Source organism: Microcaecilia unicolor, chromosome 2, assembly GCF_901765095.1.
Source record: "Microcaecilia unicolor chromosome 2, aMicUni1.1, whole genome shotgun sequence".
NCBI classification, from domain to species: Eukaryota; Metazoa; Chordata; class Amphibia; order Gymnophiona; family Siphonopidae; genus Microcaecilia; species Microcaecilia unicolor.
Window position 1 is genome coordinate 16532861 of NC_044032.1, and position 16722 is coordinate 16549582.

Sequence of the window (16722 nt, forward strand, 5' to 3'; positions counted from 1 at the left end):
TATCACTTCTATAGCGCTACAAGGCGTACGCAGCGCTGCACAAACATAGAAGAAAGACAGTCCCTGCTCAAAGAGCTTACAATCTAATAGACAAAAAATAAAGTAAGCAAATCAAATCAATTAATGTGTACAGGAAGGAGGAGAGGAGGTTACAAGTGGTTACGAGTCAAAAGCAATGTTAAAGAGGTGGGTTTTCAGTCTAGATTTAAAGGTGGCCAAGGATGGGGCAAGACGTAGGGGCTCAGGAAGTTTATTCCAGGCGTAGGGTACAGCGAGACAGAAGGCGCGAAGTCTGGAGTTGGCAGTAGTGGAGAAGGGAACAGAAAAGAAGGATTTATCCATGGAGCGGAGTGCACGGGAAGGGGTGTAGGGAAGGACGAGTGTGGAGAGATACTGGGGAGCAGCAGAGTGAGTAGAAGAAGTTTGAACAGGATGATCATTTAACAAAACAATTTAGGCCGCAGTAAATCAAATAAGTGGAACATCACCTGGTTTGTATCTAGAGTTAATTCCACAGGCAAAACAGATTTTGCTCATCTCTTTGAATTATAACATGTTAGATTAGAAGAACTGACCTTTCTGATCAGGCATAGAGGTCTCCCTATGTCTTAATGCAACAGTAACTCTCAAACATAGAGATGAAAATGGAAGCAAATAGGTTGCAGTCACTAATACCCCTGTTTACTAAGCTGCCCGGTAGTGCTGACAGAGTTCATTCAAAGTGAACGGACTGTGTGGGCAGCACACAGTAAATCAAATAAGTGGCGTAGCCAAGGGTGGGCCCAGGCCCACCCACTTTGGGCTTAGGCCCACCCAGTAGCAGCACACCTATGATGTGGCTGGCAGGGATCCCCTAGCCCCACCAGCCGAAAACTCCCAACTGTCCCTCCTGCTTACCTTGTAAATAGCAGACCTTCGCCTGCAGCGAGCAGCGACTGATACATACTGTTTGCACCGGCCCCTCAGTCTTCCCTCTGATGTGTTCCCACCTATGCGGAAACAGGAAGTTGCATCAGAGGGAAGGTTGTGGGGCCAACACGAGCAGTGTGTATTAGTTGCTGCTCGCTGCCAGTGAAAGTCTGCTATTTAAAAGGTTAGGGGGGGTGTCTGAGAGACCACATAGTATAAAGGCGAGAGAGGGAGAGACCAAGGCACTTGTGGGATAGGGCAGAGCAGTGGCGTAGGAAGGGGGGGGCGGGAGGGGCGGTCTGCCCCGGGTGCACGCGCTCGGGGGGTAACGGCCCCGCTGGTTCCCTGCTCCCTCTGCCCCGGAACAGGTTACTTCCTGTTCCGGGGCAGAGAGAGCAGGGAACCAGCGGGGCCGACGCAGCTCCGAGTGACGTGCACTCGGGGTAGATCGGCCCTCCCGCAGGTAAGAATGCGGTCCAGGGGGGTGGTGCACCGCAGAGGGGGGGGATCGCGCCGTGCTGCACCCGGGGGGGGGGAGGTGCGCAGCGGCGACCCGCCCCGTGTGCCATTAGCCCTCGCTACGGCACTGGGGCAGAGTTCTTCTGCCCACCCATACTGGGCCAAAATTGGGTGTCTGGCTACGCCCCTGCACAGCGGGCCTGCTAGCACAGCTTAGTAAACAAGGGGATATAAGCTTGTTCTCGCAAAACTCAAATTATCAGCCTTTAGTAAAAAGATCCCCATTTCTTCCCAATTCTACTAAGTTGCAAAAGAATATTAGACTGTAAAATTCTTTGAGATCTGGACCACTTGGTTTTGGTATTCAAAACTGCCGGGCTTTATGTTCACGTACAATGAAGAGTTTTAGACGTGACGCTTGAAATCAATAACAAATCAATGTCCTTCCCAAGAATGCGCCATGAATCAATTTGTACGGACCGATACATTGTAGTAAATAGATGCCACCAGCCTCCTTCCTTAAAGGCTTCAGTTTTAACGGGACATTGTCTCTCGGACTTTTAGAAGGACGGTGAAAGCGTCGATGAAGAAAGTCAGACCCCCAGCCGCTTGTTCATTTTACTAAGGGCATCACTGACGATGTCCAGTTCATGGCGCAGCTCGCTCACCACGCTAGAGATGCTCTTCGTATCCTTTAGGATTTGCATGCTCTGTGTGTACGGATTATACTTCAGGCCGAAAGGACGCTTAATTGTTTTTGCAAACTCCCTGTAGGAAAAAATAAAAACAAAGAATGAAACAGAAATCTAACGGATCGTAAATAACAGCAATAAAGTCCTAAGCTCTTGCAACATTTCTTTACGAGGTAAGGTGGTTAGGTGAATAATCTCAATCAATGCCCCATACCCTTTTTAGAGCTCAGATACTTTTCAGACAATGGTTCTCAACCTAGTCCTTGGGATTACGCCTAGCAAGTCAGATTTTCAGGATATGCACAGTGGATATACACAAGAAAGATTTGCAAACCCAGGAGGCATTGCCATGGAAATCTATCTCATATGTCTTCATTCTCTATATATACTCGGGTCTAAACAATTACAATAACTGTATTTTATATTTATCATATATTCATCCAAACAGTTATAATGAGTGTTATTCTTTATTTATCCAAATATTTAACAAATTCACAAACTCATAAAACCCTAGGTCTCTCAACCACACTCACGCATACACATACACATGTACATATACATACCCTGACTAATACATCAAATCCTGACTACCATTTAACACATCTGAACAGCCTGCCCGCCTCAACGATTCCATAACATTCAAATCTGTTCACAACAGCATCAATTTTGGATCGGAAGACTCTCCTACTGCAGTCACAAGCCCTTCTTGTCCTCAGTGCTCCTGAGGCCTTCACCCCTTAGAGCTATGGTAGTGTTGTACATTTGTGGGTAGTGGGTTTTGGGGGAGGGGGATTGGGGATTGGGGGCTCAGAACCCGTGGTAAGGGAGCTATGTATGTGGGAGCGTTGTCTGAAGTCCACCGCACTGACCTCTAGGGTGCCCAGTTGGTGTCCTGGCATGTCAGGGGGGCCAGTGTACTACGAATCGTGGCCCCTCCCACGACCAAGTGGCTCGGATTAGGACGTTTTTGAGCTGGGCGTTTTTAGTTTCCATTATCGCTAAAAAAAACAAACGCACGTCAGACTCACAGAAACAGAACAAAGCCTTGCGCCGGAAGAAGAGGACCTCGCTGCAACAAAGCCTTGCAGATCAGCCAGCGAGGTCCTCTTCTTCCGGTGCAAGGCTTTGTTCTGTTTCTGTGAGTCTGACGTCCTGCACGTAAAATGTGCAGGACGTCAGAAACGGAACGAAGAAGCCCTGCGCGGGAAGCAAGAGGGCCTCGGCCGCTGGGGAGGTGTCGACTCCTCTGGTTCCCTGCTCCCTCTGCCCCGGAACAGGTTACTTCCTGTTCCGGGGCAGAGAGAGCAGGGAACCAGCAGGAACCGACGCAGCTCCCAGCAGGTAAGTGCACTCCCGAGGGGGTGGTGGTGGTGGTGTCATGCTGCACCCAGGGGGGGTGTCGTGCTGCACCCGGGGGGGGGGGGGGTGCGCAGCAGCGAACCGCCCTAGGTGGCAGCCGCCCTTGCTACGGCACTGCAGGCCAGCAGAGCCTGGCTGTGAGTGTTGCAGCACACGGCTCTGTACCGGCAGATAGGTTGATAGAGATTGACTGCAAGGCCTTATTTTTAAATGAATTCTTCCCCATTCTGTGCTTACGGAAAAATATATTCTTACATTTATGTTTCAACTGAGTTGGGTTCCACTTTGATTTTTTTGACATTTCTTTCTTTCCACACCTCTGCTTCCTGGATTTTCTTCGTGTTATTTTGGAGAAGACATGACCAGGCAGTGTTTAGAGCCAACAGCTTCACGTGCAACCTAACTGGTAGGGTTACCATATGTCCGGATTTACCCAAACATGTCCTCTTTTTGAGGACATGTCCGGGCAACCGGGCAGATTGCTAGCTTCCCCTCCCCTTACTTACTACTGCCCTGGTGGTCTAGTGACCTCTTCCGCCTTCGGGGCAGGAAAGAGCCCCCTCTTTCCTGCCCAGAGCGCTGCCCTGCATGCATCTTTCCTGTTGCTGATGGCGGAGCCGATTCAAAATGGCCGCTGTGAGTTGACGTGGCCCCGCGAGACTTCAACTCTCGGCGGCCATTTTGAATTGGCTCCGCGATTAGCAACAGGAAGGAAGCATGCAGGGCAGCGCTCCGGGCAGGAAAGAGGGGGCTCTTTCCTGCCCCGAAGAGGTCACTAGACCACCAGGGCAGTAGTAAGGTAAGGGGAGGGGGGGTGACGGGGTGTGTGAGAGGGGGAAGGGGAAAATGTGACAGGGGGCGGAGCGAGGGCGTGACGGGGCGGGGCGTGACAGGGGCGGGGCATGTGTCCTCCTTTTTGGGGGACAAAATATGGTAACCCTACTAACGGGTCCTGCTGCACAATCCGGCAAATACATATGTGCCCCCTGCAGGTATTTTAGATCCGTTTCTAAAATACCATCGGAAATGAGCATGTCCTGACCTGGATATCTCGATTCTGATCTCTACTTTCTATGTAAAACAGTGTTTTCACATACCTCATCTTCTCCTTGGCCTCTTCAAAGCTTTCCGAAACAAAGTAAACGTCCTGGAAAGTTGTAATGAGGCATTCCTGCTTGCAGGTGATGTTAGGATCAAAGGGCTTTACTTTGGCACTGCCAGAGATAGCGTGCTGTATACAAAGAGCAAAAGAGTTATGAGGGAGCTCAGTGGAATCACATCTAAAGCACTCAGGGGCCCTTTTATTAAGTCACAGCAAAATCTGGGCCTACTACTACTACTTATCACTTCTATAGCGCTACAAAGCATACGCAGCGCTTCACACCATACACAAAAAGACAGTCCCTGCTCAAAGAGCTCACAATCTAAAAATGGAATGTTACTACTGGAATAGCAACGTTCCATGTAGAATCTCAAATAGTAGCAACATTCCATGTTCCACTGCACTAACCACTAGGCTACTCCTCCACTAGCAACATTCCATGTAGAAACACATTACTACTACTACTACTTATCACTTCTATAGCGCTACAAGGCATATGCAGCGCTGTACAACAAACACACAAAGACAGTCCCTGCTCAAAGAGCTTACAATCTAGATAAGACAGGCAGACAGACAGAACAATTAAGGGTAAGGGAATAAAGAGGTGAGGATAAAGGACAGGGCAAGTAAGTTAGGAGTCAAAAGCAGTGGTAAAGAGGTGGGTTTTGAGTTTGGACTTGAAAACGGCCAAAGACAGGGCTAGACGTAGAGGCTCGGGTAGTCTATTCCAGGCGACTATTGCCTATTGGAGATTCTAGATGGAATGTTGCTACTATTGAGATTCTGGTGCTACTATTGAGATTCTACATGGAATGTTGATGTTGCTATTCCACTAGCAACATTCCACGTAGAAGCCTGCCCTTGCAGATCAGCAACGCGGCCGCGCAGGCTTCTGTTTCTGTGAGTCTGACGTCCTGCACGTACGCGCAGGACGTCAGACTCACAGAAACAGAAGCCTGCGTGACCGCGTTGCTGATCTGCAAGGGAAGGCTTCTACTACTACTACTTATCATTTCTATAGCGCTACAAGGCATACGCAGCGCTGTACACCATACACAAAGACAGTCCCTGCTCAAAGAGCTTACAATCTAGATAAGACAGGTAAACAGGCAGAACAATTAAGGGTAAAGGAATAGAGAGGTGAGGATAAAGGACAGGGCAAGTAAGTTAGGAGTCAAAAGCAGTGGTAAAGAGGTGGGCTTTAAGTTTGGACTTGAAAACGGCCAAAGACGGGGCTAGACGTACAGGCTCGGGAAGTGTATTCCAGGCGTGAGGTGCAGCAAGATAAAAGGAACGGAGTCTGGAATTAGCAGTAGAGGAGAAGGGGACGGATAGAGAATTGTCTACAGAACGGAGTACCTGAGGGGGGGGGGGGGGCGTAGGGAAAGACAAGAGTGGAGAGGTACTGGGGAGCGGCAGAGTGAATGCACTTATAGGTCAGTAAGAGAACTTTGAATTGAATGGGGAAACGGATAGGGAGCCTGTGAAGTGACTTAAGCAGGGGGCTAATGTGAGCATAGCGACTTTGGCGGAAAATGAGTCACACAGCAGAGTTTTGGACTGATTGAAGGGGAGAGAGATGGCTAAGAGGGAGGCCGGTGTGTGCTAATGCAGGACTTTCCCATGCGCTAAGCCAAGATGCACTGCGGCATATTTTAAAGGCTTTTTTAGTTTTTTAAAAACTTTCTGTTAACACGTGTTATTAACAAAAAATTAATGCAGGTATCACTAAAGTCCCCTTTTATCAAGCCGAACTAGCGGCTACGGTAATGCCGACAAAGTCCATTCAGTTTGAATGGGTTCCATCGTCATTGCCACGAGGTTTGTCCGCTATACTGCAGGGCCAGCGCAACATATTAAATGGGCTAAGAATGAAAGGGGAGCACAGACATTTGGGGGGCGCCAGAAACTGCCGATGCTTAACTGGTGCACCGACCCTGGATCGTGACACTCCACTGGCTTTATTTTTTTTTAATTTTTGTTTCATTTGTACCCCGCACTTTCCCACTCATGGCAGGCTCAATGCAGCTTACATATTGTATACAGGTACTTATTCGTACCTCTCTTTGGACTCTTTGGAGTCCTTAGCAGAGCGACAGAACAGTCTCTTTACTGCTTCCGCTCCTGCCTCTAGCCAAATAGGTCTGGACTGGTGCTACACAGATTAACTACTTCTGGGGCTAGTAGATGGTCTGATACTGGGGGTAGATGCCAGAAGGAGACTGATGCTAGGGTTGGAGCAGGAAGAAGCGGGAGGGGGGGGGGGAGGGACTTAGAGTTATCAGACTTGGGATGAGATGAGAGAACAGATCCAATGCTAGGCCTGAGAGAGGGGGCTGGGAGAATGGAGAAGCAGGGAAAGGTGAAGATGGAGTAGATGAATGGTACTGAGGTGGAGGAAAGACAGAGTAAAGGAATATTGGAGAAGGAGGCAGATGGACATATGCCGGAGAAGTTGAGAAGGAGGTATGGGAGAAGAGGCAGAGGCCAAAGATGATGGAGAAAGAAAAAAAAAAAAAGGAGAGCTATGAAAAGGGTGAAGGACAAAGATCTTTGAAGAAAGTGAAGAAGGGTGGACATAGGGAAGGTAGAAAGGGAAATGGGAGCCTGAATGTTGGTGTAAGACATGGTCAGGCTCATGAGAGAAGGACGCCCATCTTTCGACACAAATCGGAAGATGGGCGTCCTCACAGGGTCGCCCAAATCGGTATAATCGAAAGCCGATTTTGGGCGTCCCCAACTGCTTTCCGTCGCGGGGACGACCAAAGTTCACGGGGGCGTGTCAGAGGTGTAGCAAACTCGGGACTTGGGCGTGCCTAACACATGGACGTCCTCTACCCATAATGGAAAAAAAAGGGCGTCCCTGATGAGCACTTGGACGACTTTACCTGGTCCTGTTTTTTTTACGACCAAGGCACAAAAAGGTGCCCGACCTGACCAGATGACCACCGGAGAGAATCGGGGATGACCTCCCTTTACTCCCCCAGTGGTCACTAACCCCCTCCCACCCTAAAAAAATATCTTTAAAAATATTTTTTGCCAGCCTCAAATGTCATACTCAGGTCCATGACCGCAGTATGCAGGTCCCTAGAGCAGTTTTATTGGGTGCAGTGCACTTCAGGCAAGCGGACCCAGGCCCATCCCCCTCCCTACCTGTTACACTTGTGGTGGTAAATGTGAGCCCTCCAAAACCCACCACAAACCCATTGTACCCACATGTAGGTGCCCCCCTTCACCCTTAGGGCTATGGTAGTGGTGTACAGTTGTGGGGAGTGGGTTTTGGGGGCCTCAACACACAAGGTAAGGGAGCTATGTACCTGGGAGCAATTTATGAAGTCCACTGCAGTGCCCCCTAGGGTGTCCAGTTGGTGTCCTGGAATGTGAGGGGGACCAGTGCACTACGAATGCTGGCTCCTCCCACGACCAAAGGCCTTGCATTTGGTCGTTTCTGAGATGGGTGTCCTTGGTTTCCATTATCGCCGAAAATCAGAAACGACCAAGTCTAGGGACGACCATCTGTAAGGACGACCTAAATTTCAGGATTTGGGCGTCCCCGACTGTATTATCGAAACGAAAGATGGACGTTCATCTTGTTTCGATAATACGGGTGGACGTCCATCTTGTTTCGATAATACGGGTTTCCCCACCCCTCCACCGGGACGTCTTGCGAGGACGTCCTCAGCAAAACTTGGGCGCCCCTTTCGAATATGCTCCCCAAAGTGCTGAAGCTAGAGAAGGAATAAGTGACAGGGAAGTAACTGGGATTGGTGAAGGGATGAGAGGCAGAGCCACGTAAGCTGGGGAGGCAATTAATACAAGGAGTGGAAATGGGAGACTAGAAAATGGATGAAAGACAGGAAATAGGGGACTGGGGGAAGAACAGGACAAGAATGGAAGACCTAGGGAGGTAAAAGTGAAAAGCTAATAAGCAGGCGAATGAGAGAGACAGGATTACAGGTGGGTAGGGGGAGAGCAGAAGTAGCTAGATAAAAAAATAAAAAAGCAAATGAGAGAAATGGAGAATAAATGAAACAAGGATTACAGTCCGAGCTAGATATAAGGGAGGAAGGGAAACAGATGGACAGTGAAAAGCAGAAACTGGAAATTAGATCTTGGAAAAGGATTTAGGAGAAAATCAGCAAGCGGCTGTAGGTAAAGAGAGATCAAGAACAACCCACAGCGAAAAATAAAATGATCGGACAACAAAAGTCCACAAAATTGTGATTTGTAATATGTTGTTCTATACAGGAGAAAATCTCTTTTTATCCCTCTTTTTTCAATATTCTGAAGTATATACTACTACTACTACTATTTAGCATTTCTATAGCGCTACAAGGCGTACGCAGCGCTGCACAAACATAGAAGAAAGACAGTCCCTGCTCAAAGAGCTTACAATCTAATAGACAAAAAAATAAATAAAGTAAGCAAATCAAATCAATTAATGTGAACGGGAAGGAAGAGAGGAGGGTAGGTGGAGGCGAGTGGTTACAAGTGGTTACGAGTCAAAAGCAATGTTAAAGAGGTGGGCTTTCAGTCTAGATTTAAAGGTGGCCAAGGATGGGGCAAGACGTAGGGGCTCAGGAAGTTTATTCCAAGCGTAGGGTGCAGCGAGACAGAAGGCGCAAAGTCTACTACTATTGGAGATTCTAGATGGAATGTTGCTACTACTACTACTATTTAGCATTTCTATAGCACTACAAGGCGTACGCAGCGCTGCACAAACATAGAAGAAAGACAGTCCCTGCTCAAAGAGCTATGTAATAAAAGTGAGCCAAGTATAGGACAATCAAGCCATTGTGACATCACTGATGAGGTTGGCTCTTATTGGTGGCCTGAGGCATTATGACATCACAATATTAGCTCTGGTTACTACTACTATTTAGCATTTCTATAGCGCTACAAGGCGTACGCAGCGCTGCACAAACATAGAAGAAAGACAGTCCCTGCTCAAAGAGCTATGTAATAAAAGTGAGCCAAGTATAGGACAATCAAGCCATTGTGACATCACTGATGAGGTTGGCTCTTATTGGTGGCCTGAGGCATTATGACATCACAATATTAGCTCTGGTTACTACTACTATTTAGCATTTCTATAGCGCTACAAGGCGTACGCAGCGCTGCACAAACATAGAAGAAAGACAGTCCCTGCTCAAAGAGCTATGTAATAAAAGTGAGCCAAGTATAGGACAATCAAGCCATTGTGACATCACTGATGAGGTTGGCTCTTATTGGTGGCCTGAGGCATTATGACATCACAATATTAGCTCTGGTTACTACTACTATTTAGCATTTCTATAGCGCTACAAGGCGTACGCAGCGCTGCACAAACATAGAAGAAAGACAGTCCCTGCTCAAAGAGCTTACAATCTAATAGACAAAAAAATAAATAAAGTAAGCAAATCAAATCAATTAATGTGAACGGGAAGGAAGAGAGGAGGGTAGGTGGAGGCGAGTGGTTACAAGTGGTTACGAGTCAAAAGCAATGTTAAAGAGGTGGGCTTTCAGTCTAGATTTAAAGGTGGCCAAGGATGGGGCAAGACGTAGGGGCTCAGGAAGTTTATTCCAAGCGTAGGGTGCAGCGAGACAGAAGGCGCAAAGTCTACTACTATTGGAGATTCTAGATGGAATGTTGCTACTACTACTACTATTTAGCATTTCTATAGCACTACAAGGCGTACGCAGCGCTGCACAAACATAGAAGAAAGACAGTCCCTGCTCAAAGAGCTATGTAATAAAAGTGAGCCAAGTATAGGACAATCAAGCCATTGTGACATCACTGATGAGGTTGGCTCTTATTGGTGGCCTGAGGCATTATGACATCACAATATTAGCTCTGGTTACTACTACTATTTAGCATTTCTATAGCGCTACAAGGCGTACGCAGCGCTGCACAAACATAGAAGAAAGACAGTCCCTGCTCAAAGAGCTATGTAATAAAAGTGAGCCAAGTATAGGACAATCAAGCCATTGTGACATCACTGATGAGGTTGGCTCTTATTGGTGGCCTGAGGCATTATGACATCACAATATTAGCTCTGGTTACTACTACTATTTAGCATTTCTATAGCGCTACAAGGCGTACGCAGCGCTGCACAAACATAGAAGAAAGACAGTCCCTGCTCAAAGAGCTATGTAATAAAAGTGAGCCAAGTATAGGACAATCAAGCCATTGTGACATCACTGATGAGGTTGGCTCTTATTGGTGGCCTGAGGCATTATGACATCACAATATTAGCTCTGGTTACTACTACTATTTAGCATTTCTATAGCGCTACAAGGCGTACGCAGCGCTGCACAAACATAGAAGAAAGACAGTCCCTGCTCAAAGAGCTTATAGTTTGATTTCTTGGTTTTTCAATTTGCTTTTTTTTTTGTCTAGGTATTTGTTTCTAATCTGTAGTCTCTCTTTTTCTTTTTTTTTTAACTAGGTGATGGTTTGTGTTTTCCTTTTGCAAATTCAGAGGAGGATTCTAGAATATTAGCAGTGCTGACTTTTCGTAGGTAGGATTCGTGCAGTATAATGGAGAGAGTTTCTGTTGCTCTCACTGATGTGACACCAGAGTTTGAAGGGATGTTATTCCAATTCTACTTCTGTTCTGTATCTGTTCCTGGAAGTTTTATTGATTGATTTGGGAATATTCCATATGAATGAAAAGGATACTTTACGGGAGCAATTTTATAACTGGGTGTCATAATTTAGGTGCACCAATTCTATAAGACATTATAGGATATTAGAGTAAGTTGGCATTGATATGCCTAGGCACAGTTATGCCAGGTCTACGGCAGATGTAACTGGCTGGGCCTAAATGCAGAATTTTAGTGTGCAACTTACAGTAAATTCTAGAACAGCACTCTAGCACTTATGCATGTAAGCAATGGCATAGCGAGGGCGGCTGCCACCTGGGGTGGTTCGCCGCTGTGCATCCCCCCACGCCCGGATGCAGCATGACACACACCCTCGGCACATCACCCAAGCCCCCCCTCGGCGCATCACCCAAGCCCCCCCCCCCTCCGAGTGCATTCTTGCCTGCCGTGTGCACGCTGCTGGGGGGGGGGGTGTCAGTTCCGCTGGTTCCCTGCGCCCTCTGCTCCGGAACAGGAAATAACCTGTTCCGGGGCAGAGGGAGCAGGGAACCAGCGGAGCCGACACCCCCCCCAGCAGCGTGCACCCGTGGCGGACCGCCCTGCCCTTGCTACGCCACTGCATGTAAGTGTGCAATAAATGAACACATGGCTTTCCGGAAATCACTGTTATCCCAACGATCCAAATTAGCTCACGAACCGGCTTCTTTACACTCAGATGATCAACAAGGACACGAACTTACCATATGTCCCTTCTACTTACCCCTCTTACCTGTCCACCCTGTTACACCCTACGTCTTACCTTTCTCATGTTCCCAAATTAAACCTACTCGTCATTATTAATGTTTCTCCATATTGTTACCTGTATTGTACCATGATACTATGTAAGCCGCACTGAGCCTGTACACCCATGTGACAAAGACATTGACCCAAACGATATCTCCCAACCGACTCCCTTATCCATTACCTGTCTCTCCTCTACTCTATTTTTCTGATATACTTAACCTTACTTTCTCTTACAATATTCTGTATTCCTTATTACTATGTAAGCCGCATTGAGCCTGCTTTGAGTGGGAAAGCGCGGGATACAAGTGTAATAATAATAATAATAACTACCAAAACCCACAAGAAGCATCAACAAACTATCTTCAGTTCAGAAAAGAACTGAAAACTTACCTTTTCAAAATGTTTTTATAAATACCTGCAAAAGTTAACGACGCCCTCTCCCCAAGCACCATTATAATTCCACCAACAGACCCCTCCCCCCAATATGCTAATCTTTAATAAAACAGCCCCTTCGTTATTTATTTATTAACTAACTACCTATCTGATAGAAAATGTGTCTGCATCTCTTTTTATGATCAATGAGCTTTAAATGCATCCATTCTGCAGCCCCCCATTACCTCTCCACTCTCATCTCTCCCTACATTCCTCCCCGTGAACTCCACTCACTGGACAAATCTCTCGTCATCCCCCTTCTCCTCTACTACTAACTCCAGGCTTCACTCCTTTTCTCTCGCGGCACCTTATGCCTGGAATAGACTTCCTGGATCTATACGTCTAGCCCCATCTCTACCTGTTTTCAAATCTATGCTGAAAACCCACCTTTTCACTGCTGCTTTTGGCTCCTAGCCACTACTCATTTGCCTCCCCCTTGTTCCTTCTCACCCAGTACTTCCCTCGCCCTTAATTGTCTCGTCCGTCTGTATTATTTTAGATTGTAAGCTCTATTGAGCAGGGACTGTCTCTCTGTGTCAGGTGTTCAGTGCTGCGTGCGTCTGGTAGCGCTATACAAATGCTAATAATAATAATCTAATATAATAATTTGCTCCTCCAACGTTCCAATGTGTTTCACTGGGATCATAACCACCTGCTGACGTCACTCCTCCAACGTTCTCCGTCCCCCCTCCCTCCCAGTTCCATGGGACCCTGGAACTTGGAGGAGGGACGGAGGGACAGAGGAAGGGGGGACCCTGGAAATGGGAGGGAGGGAGGGGGACACTGGAACTTGGAGGGGGGAGGGAGAGAGGGGGGCCTGGAACTCGGAGGGAGGTGGAGGGGGCAGGGGAGAGATGCTGCACATGGATGGATGGAGGGGGCAGGGCACAGAGGACGTTGCCTGCATATGGATGAATGCAGGGGAGAGAGCATAATGCAGGGGAGGGAGGGGACCCTGAAATTCAGAGGGAGGCAGGGAGGGGACAACCCTGGAACTTGGAGGGAGGGAGGGGGACAACAACCCTTGAACTGGGAGGGAGGGGGGACGACCCTGGAACTGGGAGGGGGGGCACCTTGGCACACACTCTCATGCTCACACACACACTCTCTCTCTCACAGACACACTCGCACCCAGTCTCACTCTCTCTCTCTGTCACACACACACACTCGCACATTCACTCTCTCTCTCTCTCTCTCTCACACAGTCACTCTCACACACACTCTCTCAAACATACACACTCCGAGGAAAACCTTGCTAGCGCCCGTTTCATTTGTGTCAGAAACGGGCCTTTTTTTACTAGTAATAATAATAATGAGCTGAGTGTCAGTGAGTTTGTTGTAAGGAGGCCCGCCTGCTACAGGTTTGTCCCACCTCAGTCCTTGAGGGCCACAATCCAGTCAGGTTTTCAGGATTTCCCCAATGAATATGCATGCGATCTATTTACACGCACTGCCTCCATTTTATGCAAGTAGATTTCACGCATATTCATTGGGGAAATCCTGAAAACTCGACCTGGTGAGGGCCAAGGTTGGACAGCCCTGCCCTAGTAGAATTTGACTAATACTGCAACATCATTTATATACGGATGAAATACAATGAAATAAAATAAAACTGAACTCCTTGTCTTTCCACCCAAACCCTCTTCTCCTCTTCCCCCACTTTCCGTCTCTGTTGACAACGCCCTCATCCTCCCCGTCGCTTCAGCCCGCAATCTCGGAGTCATTTTCGACTCCTCCCTCTCCTTCTCTGCCCATATCCAGCAGACAGCTAAGACCTGTCGCTTCTTCCTCTATAATATTAGCAAAATCCGCCCATTCCTCTCTGAACAGACCACCCGAACCCTCGTCCACTCGCTCGTTACCTCTCGTCTTGACTATTGCAACCTTCTCCTCGCTGGCCTCCTGCTTAGCCACCTATCCCCCCTTCAATCTTTCCAAAATTCTGTCGCACGTCTTATCTACCGCGTGAACCGATACTCTCATATCACCCCTCTCCTCAAGTCGCTTCACTGGCTCCCGATCCGCTACCATATACAGTTCAAGCTTCTCCTATTGACCTTCAAGTGCACTCAATCTGCAGCCCCCCACTACCTCTCTACCCTCCTCTCCCCGTATGTTCCCACCCATAACCTCCGCTCTCAGGACAAATCACTCCTATCTGTACCCTTCTCCACCACCGCTAACTCCAGACTCCGCCCCTTCTGCCTCGCATCACCTTATGCCTGGAACAGACTTCCTGAGCCCATACGCCGTGCACCCTCCTGCCCATTTTCAAGTCCTTACTCAAGGCCCATCTCTTCTCCCTTGCTTTTGGCGCCTAACCACCTTCCCCTTTCCTGATACCTACACTGGCTACATAGCTTGTTACCGTTAGATTGTAAGCTCTCTTGAGCAGGGACTGTCCTTCCCCATGTCTAAACTTGTACAGCGCTGCGTAACCCTGGCAGCGCTATAGAAATGCTAAGTAGTAGTAGTAGTATATTTGGCTAAACTTTTTTTTTCAGACAAAACAAAGTGAAGGAAAAACTGGGGATTGTAATTCAAAGAGTCAAGATGGCTTACCTTGAGTTCACTGATAGAAGAAAGTAATCCGGCTCCATAAACTCTCAGCTTTCCATCCTGCTTACACAAACCAAACTCGATGGTGAAAAAATAACACTAAAGAAAAAAATTCAAAAAATCAGTACTCACTTCATTACTCTCAAGCTGAGTAATTTGGGCATGATACAATGTGTTCACAGAATAGAATATGATTTTGAGGATACACCTTGCTAGGGCTTAAATTGCCTTAATCTGGGTTGATTATCAATCGTTATTGCTACTTCTGTTAATCAGTATCTGATTGGCTGAGCGGGGTTTGGAACATTGTGAAGGTGGCCAACATTCACATTTCATGCACTTGCAGCCATGTTAATACTCATCGCCATTTTATGCCATCATCATGCTTATTTTCGAAAGTGATCGCCGGCCATCTTCCAACACAAATCGGGAGATGGCCAGCTATCTCCTGAACCCGGCCAAATCGGTATAATCGAAAGCCGATTTTCGCCGGGTTCAACTGCTTTCCGTTGCGGAGCCGGCGAAACATCAAGTGGGCGTGTCGGTAGGGTAGTGAAGGCAGGACGGGGGGCGGGACGGGGGCGTGCTCGCAAAATGGCCGGCTTCGCCTGATAATGGAAAAAAAAAGTCAGGCTTGACGAGCATTTCGCCGGCTTTACTTGGTCCCTTTTTTTTCCACGACCAAGCTTCAAAAAGGGGCCCCAACTGACCAAATGACCACCGGAGGGAACCGGGGATGACCTCCCCTTACTTCCCCAGTGGCCACCAACCCCCTCCCACCCAAAAAAAACAAACAAAAAAACCCTTTTTTGCCAGCCTCAAATGTCATACCCAGCTCCCTGATAGCAGTATGCAAGTCCCTGGAGCAGTTTTTAGTGGGTGTAGTGCACTTCAGACAGTTGGACCCAGGCCCATCCCCCCCACCTGTTACACTTGTGGTGGTAAATGGGAACCCTCCAAAACCCACTGTACCCACATGTAGGTGCCCCCTTCACCCCTTAGGGCTATGGTAATGGTGTAGAGTTGTGGGGAGTGGGTTTGGGGGGGGTTGGGGGGGCTAAACAACCAAGGGAAGGGAGCTATGCACCTGGGAGCTATTATTTTTTTTTTAATTTTTAGAAGTGCCCCCTAGGGTGCCCGGTTGATGTCCTGGCATGTGAGGGGGGGCCAGTGCACTACAAATTCTGGGTCCTCCCTTGGCCTGGATTGGCCGCTGTCGTGGACAGGATGCTGGGCTCGATGGACCCTTGGTCTTTTCCCAGTGTGGCATTACTTATGTACTTATGTCCTCTACTTGGCTCACTTTTATTACATAGAGTAGTGATTTAACCTATTGTGATGTCATAGTGGCTCATTCCACCAATAAGAGCCAACCTCATTAGTGATGTCACAATGGCTTGATTGTATAGAATGTTTGTACGTTTGGGAAGCTTGCCAGGTGCCCTTGGCCTGGATTGGCCGCTGTCGTGGACAGGATGCTGGGCTTGATGGACCCTTGGTCTTTTCCCAGTGCGGCATTACTTATGTACTTATGTACAAATATCTGGCGTAGACAGTGAAATTTGCTCAAAACATATCAGCCCCAGCGGAGCTACATGATCAGGCAGCCATCTCGGACCGTCACATCACTTCCTCCCCTATTTGAGGATTTTTTAATATCCTAAAGTTGTAAACATTTACATATTACAGTAATACCTTGGTTTTTGTTGATGTCGGTTTTCGTCGGTTTCGGATTTTGTTGATTTTTTCGACGAGAAATTTGTCTCGGTTTTCGTCAGTTGCCTTGGATTTCGTCGAAAAAGGAGGTCGTCCATCTCCCAATTTGTATTGGAAGATGGACTT

At 47.8% G+C, this 16722-nt stretch overlaps 1 protein-coding gene across 1 annotated transcript in view; it reads right to left on the reverse strand.

Moving 5' to 3' along the window:
- Window positions 1–1565: 1565 nt before the first annotated feature.
- TPH1 (tryptophan hydroxylase 1) overlaps window positions 1566–16722 on the reverse strand; it is a 56742-nt gene continuing 41585 nt past the window's right edge. Inside the window, exons 8-10 of the mRNA XM_030191873.1 lie at window positions 14884–14979; window positions 4517–4650; window positions 1566–2136 (exon numbers count right to left, since the gene is read on the reverse strand). Of these exons, the coding sequence (XP_030047733.1) occupies window positions 1962–2136; window positions 4517–4650; window positions 14884–14979 (405 nt within the window). The 3' untranslated portion in view covers window positions 1566–1961. The remainder of the gene's footprint in view (window positions 2137–4516; window positions 4651–14883; window positions 14980–16722) is intronic.